General features: G+C 39.2%; 1 protein-coding gene across 5 annotated transcripts in view; it reads left to right on the top strand.

The window, feature by feature from the left end:
* ARHGAP10 (Rho GTPase activating protein 10) overlaps positions 1-15,656 on the top strand; it is a 321,959-nt gene that overhangs the window by 205,123 nt on the left and 101,180 nt on the right. For 3 of the 5 annotated variants that reach the window (XR_003002000.1, XM_024736121.1, XM_024736120.1), the window contains one exon: positions 10,253-10,311. Coding sequence is in view for 4 of the 5 variants with exons in the window: in XM_024736121.1 (XP_024591889.1) it covers positions 10,253-10,311 (59 nt within the window). In the remaining variant the exon portion in view is untranslated. Of the gene's footprint in view, positions 1-10,054; positions 10,114-10,252; positions 10,312-15,656 lie in introns of all 5 variants that reach the window. The other 2 variants (XM_024736122.1, XM_024736119.1) reach the window with 1 other exon arrangement.

Raw genomic sequence — 15,656 nt, 5'->3', positions numbered from 1 at the left:
TTTTTGCGGTACTCGGGCCTTTCACTGTTGTGGCCTCTCCCGTTGCGGAGCACAGGCTCCGGACGCGCGGGCTCAGCGGCCATGGCTCACGGGCCCAGACGCTCTGCGGCATGTGGGATCTTCCCGGACCGGGGCACGAACCCGTGTCCCCTGCATCGGCAGGCAGACTCTCAACCACTGCGCCACCAGGGAAGCCCCTGAGTCATTTTTTAAAACAGAATTTTCCACATTTTAGATATGGCTGGTGGTATCCTCAGCTTTCTCTGTTACCTGTCATGTTTCCTATAAGCTAATAGTTAAATCTATAGGCTTCGTTAGATTCACATTCGGCTTTTGTTTGTTTATTTATTGCAAGAATACATAATAGCAGTGCTGTATTCTTCCTGTTGTGTTATTACATCAGGAGGCCTGTGTCGTCCAGTTGGCCCACTTTTTAATGAAATTACCATTTATCAGTGGGTTCAGGTGTGTGTTACCTATTTTCAAGTATTTTATTTAAAGAAGATTTAGTTTTTTCATTTTTAATTTTTTTACATCTTTATTGTAGTATAATTGCTTTACAATGGTGTGTTAGTTTCTGCTTTATAACAAAGAGAATCAGTTATACATATACATATGTTCCCATATCTCTTCCCTCTTGCGTCTCCCTCCCTCTCATCCTCCCTATCCCACCCCTCTAGGTGGTCACAAAGCACCGAGCTGATCTCCCTGTGTTTTGTGGCTGCTTCCCACTAGCTCTCTGTTTTATGTTTGGTAGTGTGTATATGTCCATGCCACTCTCTCACTTTGTCACAGCTTACCCTTCCCCCTCCCCATATCCTCAAGTCCATGCTTTGGTAGGGCTGTGTCTTTATTCCCGTCTTACCCCTAGGTTCTTCATAACATTTTTTTTTTTTCCTGGATTCCATTTACATGTGTCAGCATACGGTATTAGTCTTTCTCTTTCTGACTTACTTCACTCTGTATGACAGACTCTAGGTCCATCCACCTCACTACAAATCACTCAATTTCGTTTCTGTTTATGGCTGTGTAATATTCCATTTTATATATGTGCCACATCTTCTTTATACATTCTTCCGATGATGGACACTTAGGTTGCTTCCATCTCCTGGCTATTGTAAATAGAGCTGCAATGAGCATTTTGGTACATGACTCTTTTTGAATTATGGTTTTCTCAGGGTATATGCCCTGTAGTATATGCCCAGTAGTGGGATTGCTGGGTCATATGGTAGTTCTATTTGTAGTTTTTTAAGGAACCTCCATACTGTTCTCCATAGTGGCTGTACCAATTCACATTCCCACCAGCAGTGTAAGAGGGTTCCCTTTTCTCCACACCCTCTCCAGCATTTATTGTTTCTAGATTTTTTGATGATGGCCATTCTGACCGGTGTGAGATGTTATCTCATTGTAGTTTTGATTTGCATTTCTCTAATGATTAATGATGTTGAGCATTCTTTCATGTGTTTATTGGCAATCTGTATATCTTCTTTGGAGAAAGGTCTATGTAGGTCCTCTGCCCATTTTTGGATTGTGTTGTTTGTTTTTTTGATATTGAGCTGCATGAGCTGCTTGTTAAAACTTCCAAAACTATGTTGAATAAGAGTGGTGAGAGTGGGCAACCTTGTCTTGTTCCTGATCTTAGTGGAAATGGTTTCAGTTTTTCACCATTGAGGAGAGTGCTGGCTGTGGGTTTGTCATATATGGCCTTTTTATGTTGAGGAAAGTTCCCTCTCTGCCTACTTTCTGCAGGGTTTTTATCATAAAAGGGTGTTGAATTTTGTCGAAAGCTTTCTCTGCATCTATTGAGATGATCATACGGTTTTTTTCCTCCAGTTTGTTAATATGGTGTATCACGTCGAGTGATTTGTGTATATTGGAGAATTCTTGCATTCCTGGGATAAACCCCACTTGATCATGGTGTATGATCCTTTTAATGTGCTGTTGGATTCTGTTTGCTAGTATTTTGTTGAGGATTTTTGCATCTCTGTTCATCAGTGATATTGGCCTGTAGTTTTCTTTCTTTGTGACATCTTTGTCTGCTTTTGGTATCACGGTGATGGTGGCTTCGTAGACTGAGTTTGGGAGTGTTCCTCCCTCTGCTATATTTTGGAAGATTTTGAGAAGGATAGGTGTTAGCTCTTCTCTAAATGATTGATAGAATTCGCCTGTGAAGCCATCTGGTCTTGGGCTTTTGTTTTTTGGAAGATATTTAATCACAGTTTCAATTTCAGTGCTTGTGATTGGTCTGTTCATATTTTCTATTTCTTCCTGATTCAGTCTTGGCAGGTTGTGCATTTCTAAGAATTTGTCCATTTCTTCCAGGTTGTCCATTTTATTGGCATAGAGTTGCTTGTAGTAATCTCTCATGATTTTTTTTATTTCTGCAGTGTCAGTTGTTACTTCTCCTTTTTCATTTCTAATTCTATTGATTTGAGTCTTCTCCCTTTTTTTCTTGATGAGTCTGGCTAGTGGTTTATCTATTTTGTTTATCTTCTCAAAGAACCAGCTTTTAGTTTTATTGATCTTTGCTATTGTTTCCTTCATTTCTTTTTCATTTATTTCTGATCTGATCTTTATGATTTCATTCCTTCTGCTGAACTTGGGGTTTTATTCTTCTTCTTTTTCTAATTGCTTTAGGTGCAAGTTAGGTTGTTTATTTGAAATGTTTCCTGTTTCTTAAGGTAGGATTGTTTGTTTTGTGTTTGTTATTGTAGGTCTTTTCCTTCTTTTGTGTCTCATCCTAGAGAAGTTCCTTTGGCATTTGCTGTAAAGCTCTAGGTTGTGTTCACGACGGCCAGTCCTCTCCCTGTGCTCTGACCCGAAGCCCGAGCCTCAGCTCCCAGCCCCGCCCGCCCCGGCGGATGAGCAGACAAGCCTCTCGGGCTGGTGAGTGCCAGTTGGCACCGATCTTCTGTGTGGGAGTCTCCCCGCTTTGCCCTCCGCACCCCTGTTGCTGTGCTCGCCTCCGTGGCTCCGAAGCTTCCCCACTCCGCCACCCGCAGTCTCCGCCCATGAAGGGGCTTCCTAGTGTGTGGAAACCTTTCCTCCTTCACGGCTCCCTCCCGCTGGTGCAGGTCCCATCCCTATTCTTTTGTCTCTGTTTTTTCTTTTGCCCAACCCAGGTACGTGGGGAGTTTCTAGCCTTTTGGGAGGTCTGAGGTCTTCTGCCAGCGTTCAGTAGGTGTTCTGTAGGAGTTGCGCCACGTGTGGATGTATTTCTGATGTATCTGTGGGGAGGAAGGTGATCTCTGCGTCTTCCTCTTCCGCCATCTTCCTCAACTGCCAAAGAAGATGTTTTTAGCCACTGTTTGAGATTTTTTTTCTTAACCTTTTAAGTACAGTCAGTCCTCTGTATCCTCAGGTTGGTCCCACATTCACGGATTCAACCAACCGCGGATGGTGTAGGATGTTTATGGTCCACAGTTGGTTGAATCTGTGGAAACTGAGGCCAGACTGTAGAACTTGAGCTGCAGATTTTGATGTCGAAAGTGGGTCCTGGAACCAATCCCCTGCTTATGCTGAGGGACGACCTTATTATTATCCCTGTTCTAGAAGGGGGTAAAATGAAGACTAAATCTATGTGCTTATGTTTAGTTTGCTACTGGTAGTGACTAACTGGTTTAGATGAGGATTATGGTAATATCTCATTAGCCCCAACCCTGGGATTGGAGTGTACACTTCCTGATGATATTGACATCTTATGTGGTTTTGGTCATTGCAGTATCTCAGCATCTAGAGCTAACTCTGTCACTCAAATATGAGAGCAGAGGTTCTAAACTGGGGGTGATTTTGGTACTCTCCAGCCCTACTCCAGGGCTCTTTGGCAATATTTGGAGACATTTTTGGTTGGCAGGATTCCTGAAGAGGGATGCTGCTGGCATCTAATGCGTGGAGACCAGGGATGGACTGCTGAACATCTGCAGTGCGCGAGACGGCCCTCCCTGTCCCCAGATGTCCAAAATGTCAGTAGTGCTGAGGTTGAGAAAGCCTGTATTAGACGGATGAAGGACAGAATGGGTGAAGGATATAAAAGTAAAATAAATTTCCTATATTAATCTGACCAGCAGAGGATGGTGCTTTGCCAGGAGGTAGCTTTAAACCCAGTTTACTGTTTGGTAAGCTTATGCCTAGTACAGTTCAAAATGATTTGGTTATTGGTTGGAAGCTAAGGGCAAAACTCCACTTCTTTTGTAGTAAATTGCATGTGTGTTTTTTCCTGCTTCACATGATTCTTTCTTCCCTTGTTGGGGGAATTAGTTTAATAAACTAGAGGATCTTTTTCTGCAATACATACAGTTTCTTTCTGGTTATTTTTTTTTTTTTCTTGCGGTACGCGGGCCTCTCACTGTTGTGGCCTCTCCCGTTGCGGAGCACAGGCTCTGGACGCGCAGGCTCAGCCGCCATGGCTCACGGGCCCAGCCGCTCCGCGGCATGTGGGACCTTCCCGGACCGGGGCACAAACCCGTGTCCCCTGCATCGGCAGGTGGACTCTCAACCACTGCGCCACCAAGGAAGCCCTCTTTCTGGTTCTTGATACTCTCTGAAGTTAGTTCCTTCTTGTCTCTGGTCTTGTGTTACTTTTTCTGTTTTTTTCTCTTTACATTGCTTCATCCTATTGAATTTCACTTTTAAGCAAGCATTGCCGACAGAAGAACATTAGGAGATGCTATTATTGTATAACTTCACTCCTAACAATATACACAGGCTGCCTGAAGGTGATAAAGTGATTATCATAAAATGGCAGATGCATTGGGAGATTTGAAAGTTAGGTTGCTGTTCCCTTCCTCTATGTTATTTTTAGCAACTGAAGATGCAGTAATTAGGATTTAATTAATAAGTTTTCTGGTGATGCACCAAAGAGGAGAAAACTGAGGTTTTTATTTACCTTCATTTTGGCTACCTGGTTACGGTCAAGCAAGGGTGTTTCTTTTAGCACAAGAGGTAATACAGTGTGATGGTTTGGAGCATGGGCTCTGGAGCCAGCCTGCCTGGGTCACTTATGGCACAATGACACGAAGCTGAATATAGCTTTTCTCACCAAAGAAGCTGTTGCCCTTGAATTCTTTTCGCTGCAAATGTTGGATCGGAGGTTGAAAATAGAAGAAGGGAAATAGCCAAACATCCCCATCCCCCCCTCCGTCCCCCAACAAACACTAAAGTAAAATGAGCAAAGCCTCCAGGGTCTGGGAGATAGAAAAAGATGTGCAATAGACACATGTATGGCATCTCCCGTTTTCTTCTTCTGACTTGAGGCGAAGTTTTTTTTTTTTTTTTTTTTTTTTTTTTTAACTAAAACGAGGGTTGGGTTCCAGCCCTCTGGTTGATTTCCCATCTGTTCCGACCATAATTTTGATTTCCGGTCATGTGTTCATTTCAGCATTTCCCCATTGTCAGGGGAGAGATGAGCTATTTTGTGAGGTTTGTAGTAAAATGATTTTACCTGGAAGAAACTTCTAAGCCTGGAAATGAGAATGGGACTTTTGGGGAAGGAAATGCCACCCTAGTAAATATTATGCTTTATACCCCTAGACAGAGCCCGTTGAGAGGTAGCTCATGTTGGGTGAGAAGCCGACAGGTATGATGACTCAGTATAATGAATCTTGTATGGGGAACGTGTCATTTTTATCACTGCTTCCCCAACATTAACAATACTTAATACTTATTTTTTTATGCTGCATTGCCTGGCTAGACATACAGCAGTGATATAAGCAGCATGTAGAAGATACTTAGATACAAATTCATTTTTATTGGCAAAGAAATGCCCTCTATGGGGTTTCTGAGTGTTCTCATTTTTCCCCCTTGCTTTTCGAAGCCCTTTAACTTTCATTCTCTGACAGATTAGCATTTTCCTTCATCGCTACTTCCTGCTTGTTCGAGTTGTGAAACAAAACCAAAGGTTTCCTTCTGATTGCCTCTTCTTTTTCTTTATTTAGTCTGTGGTGTAATTCATTTTATTTTTCTTTTCTAAGTGAGAGTGTAGGGGATGAAAGGGAGGGAGAGAGGAAATAAAAGAACAGTTTTTTCTTCACTAGTGCTTTTAAGTTTTAGTGTCGGCCTCTACAGCTGTCATTTCATGTGCATGCGCACACATGTGTGTGTCCGTGTGTGTCCTGCAGCATCAAGCGCTGTATGTAAGATAAAATGGTGGCTACTAGGGGATGGTGGAGGGATAAGATTGATGGTGTATAAGGGTACAAACTTGTAATGAGTAGTAAATAGACCCTAGAGATCTAAGGTGCAGTATAATGAATGAAGACAATAATAGTACACTATAATTATGTAATGTGATAAATACTGACACATCGGTGATATCACAATATATAAGTGTATCAAAATAATAGGCTGTACACCTTAAACTTATCCAATGTTCCAAGTGAAATTTATTCAATAAAAAGTTGTATGTAGGGAACATAATCTGTAAATTTGTTTTTCCATTTTGTTGAAGTTTTATTGACGTGTAACTGACGTACAATAAACTGCATGTATTTGTAGTATACATTTTGATAAGTTTGATGTGTGTGTACATCTGTGAAGCCATCACCAAAATCAAGTGGCTGAACCCTCCCATCACCCCCAGAGTTTCCTCAAGCCCCTTTGAACTCCCTGTCTCTCACTTTTCTCTTCTCATTCCCTCATCCCTGGGCAAACCACTGGTCTGCTTTCTGTCATTATACATTAATTTGCACTTCCTATAATTTCATATAAATGGAATAACATAGCATGTACTTTTTAAAATCTGGGTTCTTTCCCTCAGCATAATTACAGATTCACCTGTGTTGTAGCAAGGACCAATAGTTCATTCCTTCTCAATGCTAACTAGTGTTCCATTTTATGGATACACCACAAATTTCTGTTTTATCCATTTACCTGTTAATAAATATTTGGGTTGTTTATAGCTTTTGGATATTATAAATAAAGCTACTAAAAACCTTTGCGTGCAAATCTTTGAGTGAACGTAGGCTTTCATTCCTCTTGGGTAAATCCTAAGAGTATAACGCCTGGATTGTACGATAGGTGTATGTTTAACTTTTGGGGAAACGGACAAACTTTTTTCCAAAGTGGTTGTTTTTCATTACATTTCCACTTACGATGTACAAGAGTTCCATTTCCTTTACATCCTTGCCAAATCTTGATATTTCGGATACAAGTCTTTAGATAATGTGCTTTGCAGATGTTTTCTTCCTGGCTTCCTGGCTTGTATTTTCATTCCCTTAAAAGTGCCTTGCAAAGAGCATTTAAAAATTTTGATGAAGTTGAATTTACTAGTTTTTATGGACTGTACTTTATGGATTGTGCTTTTGCCTAATCCAAAGACACAAAGATTTTATGTTTTCTTCTAGAAGTTTTATAGTTTTAGGTTTTACACTTAGATCTATGATCTGTTTTAAGTTAGTCGTTGTATAAGATATAGAATATGGATCCCAGTTCACTTTTGAATATGGATGTCCAGTTGTTTCAGTACCATTTGTGGGAAAAACTATCCTTTCTCCACTGAATTGTCTGTTGTTTGCTAGTATGGTGAGTTGCATTGATTTTAATTTAATATTAAGGCAGTTACATTTCTGTGATAAACCCAGCCTGGTCATGATGTATTATCCTTTTATTTATCTTGTTGAATTCCAGTTGCTAACGTTTTATTTAGAATAGTTGCATCTACATTCATGAGTAATACCAGTCTGTAGTTTTCTTATAATGTATTTAATTTTGGTACTAAGGTAAATGCTGACATCAAAGAATGAGTTAGAAAATATTCCCTCTTCTATTTTCTGGAAGGATTTGCATAGAATTGGTATTATTTCTTTTTTAACTGTTTGATAGAATTTATCAGTGAGTCATTTGGGCCTAGAGCTTTCTTATTGGCAGGATTTTTAACTACAAATTCATTTTCTCTAATTGATATGGGTTACCTGTTTCTCAGGTTACCTGTTTCTTTTGGAGTGAGACTTAGTAGTTTGTGTCTTTTGAGACATTTGTCCATTTCATCTAAACTGTTGAATTTGTGGGCATGAATATTTTCATAATATTTTATTTTCTTTGTAATACTTTAGAACCTGGAGTGATTCTTCAGTCACCTCTATTTCTGATTGGTGATTTGTGTTTTCTTTTATTTCCTAATTATTATGGCTAGACATACCAACTTTATTGATTATTTCGAAGAACCAGTTTTTGGATTTATTTATTTTCTCTGTTTCTGTTTGTTTGTTTTCTGTTTAATTGATTTCTGCTCTGATCTTTGTTTCTGTTTTTCTGCTTATTTTGGGTTTAATTTACTTTCTTTTTGGCTGTTTAAGGTAGGAAGTTTAAGACCTTTCTTTTTTCTAACATAGGTACTTAGTGGTATAAATTTACCACCAAATACTGCTTTACCAACATCCCTTAAACTCTGATATGTTGTATTTTCATTTCAATTCAGAATACTTCCTGATATTCCTTTCTTTGAGGTTTTCTAGATATCTCTGTTACTGATTTCTAATTTAATTTTTACTGTAATCAGAGAAATACCCTGTATAAATTGAACCCTTTTAAATTTATGGAGATTTGTTTCATGGTCCAGGATATCTTTATCTTGATAAATGCTTCATATGCACTGGGAAAGAATGTGTCTTCTGTTGCTTTTGGATGGCGTTTCATTTAGGTGATGGACGTACCAGTCAGGTGAAGTTGGTTGATAGCTTTGGTCAAATCTTCTCTATCCTAACTGATTTTGTCTGCTCATTCTATCAGTTATTGAGACACAGAGGTATTTAAGTCTCTGGCCATATTTGTGGATTTGTCTATTTCTCCTTGCAGTTCCATCCATTTTTGCTTCCTGGATTTTGAAGATCCTGTTATTAGACCCACTAACATTTAGGATTGTTAAAAAAAAACAAACAACCATTTAGGATTATTATGTCTTCTTGATGAATTGACCTCTTTATCAATATGAAATGACCTTCTTTATCCCTGGCATTTTTTGGGGGCTTTTGCATATGTTTAAAATTTTTTTGTGTGTGTATCTTTGATGTCTTTTTTTTTAAGCGTTTGAAGAGGAGTTTCTGGGCTACGTGATTTAAACTTTTTAAAAGTTTTTATCTTTTATCTTGCCAGATTGCCCTCCAGAAGGGCTGTACAGATTGATAACTTGTCTTAGTGTTCTTTAGGTGTTTATAGAGTCTGGAGATCTGGTCTTTTAAAATTTAAGATATGTATAAATGTTGATTGAACTGTAACATTCTGTTGACCACAGGATAAAAATCTACCATTTATGTAATCTGTTTGTAGAAAATTAAAATGATATGGGTGTTTTTTAAGTTGTCATCAATTTTATTTCATTTCTCTGTCATTTCATAGGCATACATCAATATTGGATATCATATTTTTATAATAGAGATGTAAGAGAAGAGGACTGGAGGGACTTACCTGGTGGTCCAGTGGTTAAGAATTCACCTTCCAGTGCAGGGGGTGTGGGTTCGATACCTGGTCGGGGAGCTAAGATCCCACATGTCTCATGGCCAAAACAAAAAAACAAAAACAAAACAAAACATAGAAACAGTATTATAACAAATTCAATAAAGACTTTAAAAATGGTCCACATCAAAAAAATCTTAAAAAAAAAAAAAAGAGGACTTGATTTCTTTAAATTTGTTTAATCTTTTCCATATTTTTTTTGTGGCATCCAGTTAATATCCTAGAGGTGATTTTCAAAATTATATGTTTATATTTGGTTGGATAGAATATTTGACTTTAAATAAGTTAGTATGTGGAAGGGAGTTTTATACATGAAATCACATGTTTATAAAGGTACTTTCCAAGATTAAATATGAAATACTGTGTGCTTAGATCTGATAGAGATTTGTGACTACTTAAACTTGGACAGTGTGTGGTGCAGATAACACTTAATAAAGGAATCCATTTGAATGATGTATCTTCTTTGATATGTAAAAGTATTTCCTAGGGAAGTTTTGTACATTAAGAAATGCATGACATATTTAATATCTTTTTATAAAAAATGAATGCAAGAAGAGGTGACCTATTTGTATTTGTTTGGTAATTCTAAGCTGTCCTTTTAATACAGGAGTCTTCCAGAGCCGCTGATGACCTATGAATTACACGGAGACTTCATTGTTCCAGCCAGTACGTATTACGTCTAGGTGGTAGAAACAGTTTTGTGATTGACAGTGTGTACAAACTGAAATTTCCACATGAAAAATTTATCTTTGTTATTGTAATCTGTGTTAAAAATGGAAATCACTTTGCTGTCCTTTTAATACAGGAGTCTTCCAGAGCCGCTGATGACCTATGAATTACATGGAGACTTCATTGTTCCAGCCAGTACGTATTACATCTAGGTGATAGAAACTGTTTTGTGATTGACAGTGTGTACAAACTGAAATTTCCACATGAAAAATTTATCTTTATGTTATTGTAATCTGTGTTAAAAATGGAAATCACTTGAGGAGGTGTTTGCCCCCCCTTTTAGAAGATGAAAAAAGGGACAATTCATATATTTCTTCATTCATTCATTCATTCACTCACAGACATGTATTTATATCCTACTGTGCACTAGTCACTGGTATATAATGAATATATAGAGCCATGAAAGGATTTCTGCCCCCAGGAGCCAATTCTTTAGCAAGTATTGGGGCACACACACCTCTCCCTGGACCATAATGTATATAATAATGACATGAGCATAGTACGATGGGAGCACAGGAGTATTTAACCTACAGAAGGTTGGGGAGATTAGCAGATTCGGAGAGATTCGCATGTTGGAAATGACTTCACGTAGAAGAATATTGAGATGGAAATTGCCGGCAGAAGGAATATTGTGAGCTCATACCGGAAGCCCACACAATATTTGGTAGAGAGTGAATTCTATGTGATAAAATGTTAAATGAAAAAGGCTTATAGTTGGTAGCATTTTAATTTGTGATTAAATTTTTTGTGAGTCATGCTCATTTCAAGCTTTCTTGTTTTCTCTCTCTGATATACTCTCTTACAGTCTCTGTTGTACACACTCACTTTTTCTATTCGACACTTGGTGTTAAATCATCCCAGTCTTCCAAAATATTCTGGTGTTAGGTATTTAATAGTTAAGGAAAGGAAGGTGGAGACATGTTAAGTAACTTGCCAGATTTTGGAGATCTTTATTTAAAATTCAAAACCCCAGTTCCACTGGCTAAAACCTGCAGTATTGGTTTTCACAGGTGCACTGACAGTAGTTGTAACTGTATCTCCATTTCCTTTTATTTTCTTCCCTTGGACGTATTCCATCGTTTAATCTGTTGAAAACTTTAGAGCAATCCCTTGGGTCCTGTGTTACTCCTGCCTGAACATTGCTTTAAATGTATCTTCTTGTGAGGTCCCTGCTCCAGCCAGCACGAAGTTTCCTAAGGTTGCAGAAAGAAGGAATAGTTAGGCCCAGTTAGACTCTACATATAAAACAGGCATTTGGAAAAGGCAAAAATATGGTTCTGTTCACTTTTGTTTTCACATGGAAGAGGATTTCTTTTTTCTTTTTAAAGGGAGTTTGTATGATCAAGGAAGTGGGGGAAAGATTTCTTGGCAAAAACTCAAGCAAATGCTTAGTTGTTTTGATTCTTCCCCGTGGCATTTTTGGCAAACCAGGGGAAGAGGAATTAAACTCTCATTGGAGGACAGTTGTTTCATGTTTGCCTCAGAGACTGGAAAAAGCAGAAGAGTGCCAATTTTAATCTAGAATCCTTTGAGAATTGGAGAAAGATAAAGGGATTATGGAATAAAGTTTTCAGTTACCACAGGTTACTATCATTATCACGCCTTGTAACCGAATCCAGTGTGTTTGAAGTTCTAACATCGATGTATTTTACCAGATGAAGAGGTAGGAACTTACAAGTGTTTACTAAGTCCGTGGTGGTAGGAGGTGAGTTTCAAGAGTTGTTGAGGCTATCTTTCAACACTGTGGGAGCAGACATTGTGCCAGTATGAAGGGTAGCATCACCTCCTAGACAAGTACCTTGTGTTCTGCTTCCTATGTTGGGATCTGACATAGAGTCTTCACAATGATTTGAATAACAAGCCTGTTCCAGAGAAACACTGTAGCTACTGTAATTATTGGCAGGTATTTGCACCCAGGTGGAGTTACGGTTGGCATGGGACCCATAGTTACCTTATTTAATGGGGAAAAGTACGTATATTAAATGGGTGTATTCTCATGGCCAACATTTCCAGTGCAGACTTTCATTTTTTATTCAGCTCTCTTGTGAGCACTCTCAGGAAAGAGTATAGAAGCAGGTCCTCTGATCTTTGCATGTGTCCTTTCCAGTGTTGACTAAAACGGTCACAGAAATCAGGTGGCCAGGATTAGTCTCCTCTTGAATAATGTTGGAAACTTGGAATTGCAGTTAAGCTATCATTTTCCATTAACGATGGCAGAGATTCCCTTGTTTTGCTGCAGTGTCTTAGCTGAGCTGACTTCTAGAATGAGCAAGCATCACCCATCTCTGTTACTGCCTCTCACACCAGCATGGAAACTAAATTTTGATTCTTTTCAGTCATGTGCAGTAGTTTCAGTCTGTTCTGTGGTGTTGCGATGGTCTTTTCTCCCCTCCCTGCTGAGGGTTCTGAAGGTTTCTCCTGGGTCCCTTCATTTCTTCTCATCAGTTTCTTTCCTGTAGAGTTCCGTTGAGAACCTGTGAGTTAATTTCTGGGGTGTGTGATACAAATGTGAATTTTCTTTCTTTGTTGTCACCACAGAAGGCAAACATCTTTTGTTTTTCATTCTTAAAAGAAATACCTACTGGTCAATGGTGAATGCATTGAGAAATTAAAAAAACCTTTTTTTGGAAAGCGTCCAAATAACCCTTTCAGCTGAGGGAGTTAACTTAAAATTGCTAAAAGGAACTGGAGACCCCCTGTCTAGGAAAGTCACTCCTGTGTGTCTTCTGCACTTCTGGTCACCAAATGTGTGGGTTTTCCCCACACCAACCAATTCTGTGATGCCAGCTGCGTGTCCTGCAGTTGGATTCAGGTCTGATTCTGTTTATCTGGAGTTAGCCTCTGATCCCACAAGTTAAGGACTTGTCCTACAAAACTGCACCCCCCATGAAAGACACCAGTTCCAAGTCCCAGGTTATCCCTGGTACTTTTGACTGACTGGCTAGAAATCAGCTTTCCCATAACCCCTACCTTGGACATGAGAATTTGCTAGAGTCCATACCCTGTGCTAGGGGGATTTTTATGAAGGCTTCATCCTGTAGCCATGATGGATTGTTAGCTCCATTTCTTGCCCCCTCCCCTCTCCAGAGAATGGTGGGTAGATCTGAAAATTCCAAGCTTCTAACCTCTCTTGTGACCAGCCCCCATCTAGAAGCCCACCAAAAGTCACCTCATTGAAACAGAAGATGTTCTTATCAGCCCCCAAATTCCAGGGGACTTAGGAGCTTGGTGTAAGACATTCCAATCATTCAGGAAATGACAGAGGCCCTAGGAGCTCTGTATCAGAAACTAGAGGGCTTCCCTGGTGGCGCAGTGGTTGAGAGTCCGCCTGCCGATGCAGGGGACACAGGTTCGTGCCCCGGTCTGGGAGGATCCCACATGCCGCGGAGTGGCTGGGCCCGTGAGCCATGGCCGCTGGGCCTGCGCGTCCGGAGCCTGTGCTCCGCAACGGGAGAGGCCACAGCAGTGAGAGGCCCTCACCCCGCAAAAATAAAAAAAAAATAAATAAATAAACTAGAAATACTAGAACAAAAGACTCTCAGAGCACCCCCAAATACAAGGCTTTTAGGAGCTCAGCATCAGGAACTGGGTGCAGAGACCAGTATACGTATATTTATTATTATTTCACACCATCCATCTTGCAAGAGAATATAATGGGCCTTTAGTATAGAAATTTGTAAGATGAAAATACAGTTTGCTTGGTTTACGCAGGAGTCAGAAGGTCGTTCCCAGCTGGGGAAGGCTGGCAGGCATTTACCTGGATCTCTTACTGCATGATGTTTATTACCTTTGAGAATGTTGTAGTCCTTGGTGTGTGTCTCAGCCTTTCAGGCTCAGAGTCTCTGACGGATCATATTGGTAAGAATTGGATCTATGCTTCAGGGCTGGACTCACGTTAAACTTGGTTTGAGAATGACAGCTGAAGCCTGGACACCTAATATGGCAGCACACGAAAGATTTCTGTCCCCCAGACCAGAACACTTGTCTTGCTGTCTTCAGTATGTTTTCTTCCTGTAGTCAAGTTACCTGGGAAGCAAAATCACAATCACAAAGTTCTTTAGTCACTTATGATGAAAAAGAAAACTATTATAGGATCCAAGGCACTGGCATTTGCTTAGCCAGAATGTTCTATCCTTATTGGTAAACCTGCAGGGGAAACAAGACAAAATCATGTTGTCTTGGTGAGGAGGGACTCAGAAATCTGGAAATTAAAGGAATCGGATGCTTAATGACATCAAGCTATCTTAGCCTGCTGTGGTCAATTTCTGGTATTATGTAGTGTCTCCCACAGAAGGACTGGGATGCCTGATGTCTGGTAATTGAAGCCCCGTGTGCTGTGGGAAGTGCTTGAATGGTTACTGCTAATGCTTTCCTGAAATTACAGTATTACTGACTGATGACGTTTAAATATCAAATTTAAGTTTCCCTGTCTGTGTGTCTTTGATAAGGTCAAGTAAGCTACGCTCCTATCTTTTTCAGGCTCCATTAGCTGGCATAGCAACATAAGCAGGTAGACATTAAGTGTTGTAGATGCTGATTTGTAGTTTCACAATTAAAAATGCTTTTGCTGTTACAGCAAACTCCGGTCCCTGGCATTCGTCAGGAATTTAGTGTTATGATTCATTCAGTATCTCAGATTTTTAAAAAGTTACGCTGTGCATTCTTTGTAATTTATATCAATTAAAATTTAATGAAATGCACGTAGCATAAGCAACTAAGGGTAATTTATCTTAGAAAACTTTTTGAGTACCTTAAAGTTATTATTGTAGCCACATGAAAATGCCCGTTAATACAAAGCATTAATTAATATCAAAATGAAACAAGATGGAGAAAAAGTTTTACTGTACACAAATTCTTCTTTTTCGAAGAAAAGGGAAAAAGCAGACTTGGCAAAGAATGTGTGTATGATTTCAAATGAGATGGGAGTGAGCTGGTGGGAGAGGGACTCAAAAAAGCAAGTGGAAGGTTTTGATTTTATTTTTAAAACTGATTCTAGTATTTTCCACTTAGAAATGAAGGCCCTTATCCTTAGAAGGTGGGAAGCTATTTTCCTATCTTGTGTTTCTCAATAAGTAATAAATAAAAAAATATTAAAGTTGGGTTTTCTTTGGAGGAAAATGATTATTAATGACGACACACACAAGTTAGAAAGTGTTTCAGTGAAGTTTTCAAAAATTTTCAGTCTGTGAATGTACAAAATTCTTATTGTAGGCAGTTATTCTTTGCTTCCTTTGGAATTGTTGACTTTTTCAGAGGCCCTGCTTTAATTTCATTTTAAAAATCAAAGCTGTGAGTTGAAAATGCTATTATATTTTTATTGCTTTCATTTTCCTCCAGCTTTGATTTAGTAAGGCATTATGTTGGTTTTAACTCCGATTAAAAACTTGATTGTAATTTATCACCTAACTCTTTAGATAGCTGTACTTTTATTTTCGAAGACAAATGTAGTCTGTATCAAAGAGTCTTTTACATGATTTGAT

This window comes from Neophocaena asiaeorientalis, unplaced genomic scaffold, assembly GCF_003031525.2.
Source record: "Neophocaena asiaeorientalis asiaeorientalis breed wild unplaced genomic scaffold, Neophocaena_asiaeorientalis_V1.1 scaffold7, whole genome shotgun sequence".
Classification (NCBI taxonomy): domain Eukaryota; kingdom Metazoa; phylum Chordata; class Mammalia; order Artiodactyla; family Phocoenidae; genus Neophocaena; species Neophocaena asiaeorientalis.
Note: the sequence above shows the minus strand (reverse complement) of the source record. Positions and strands in the feature narration are given on the sequence as shown.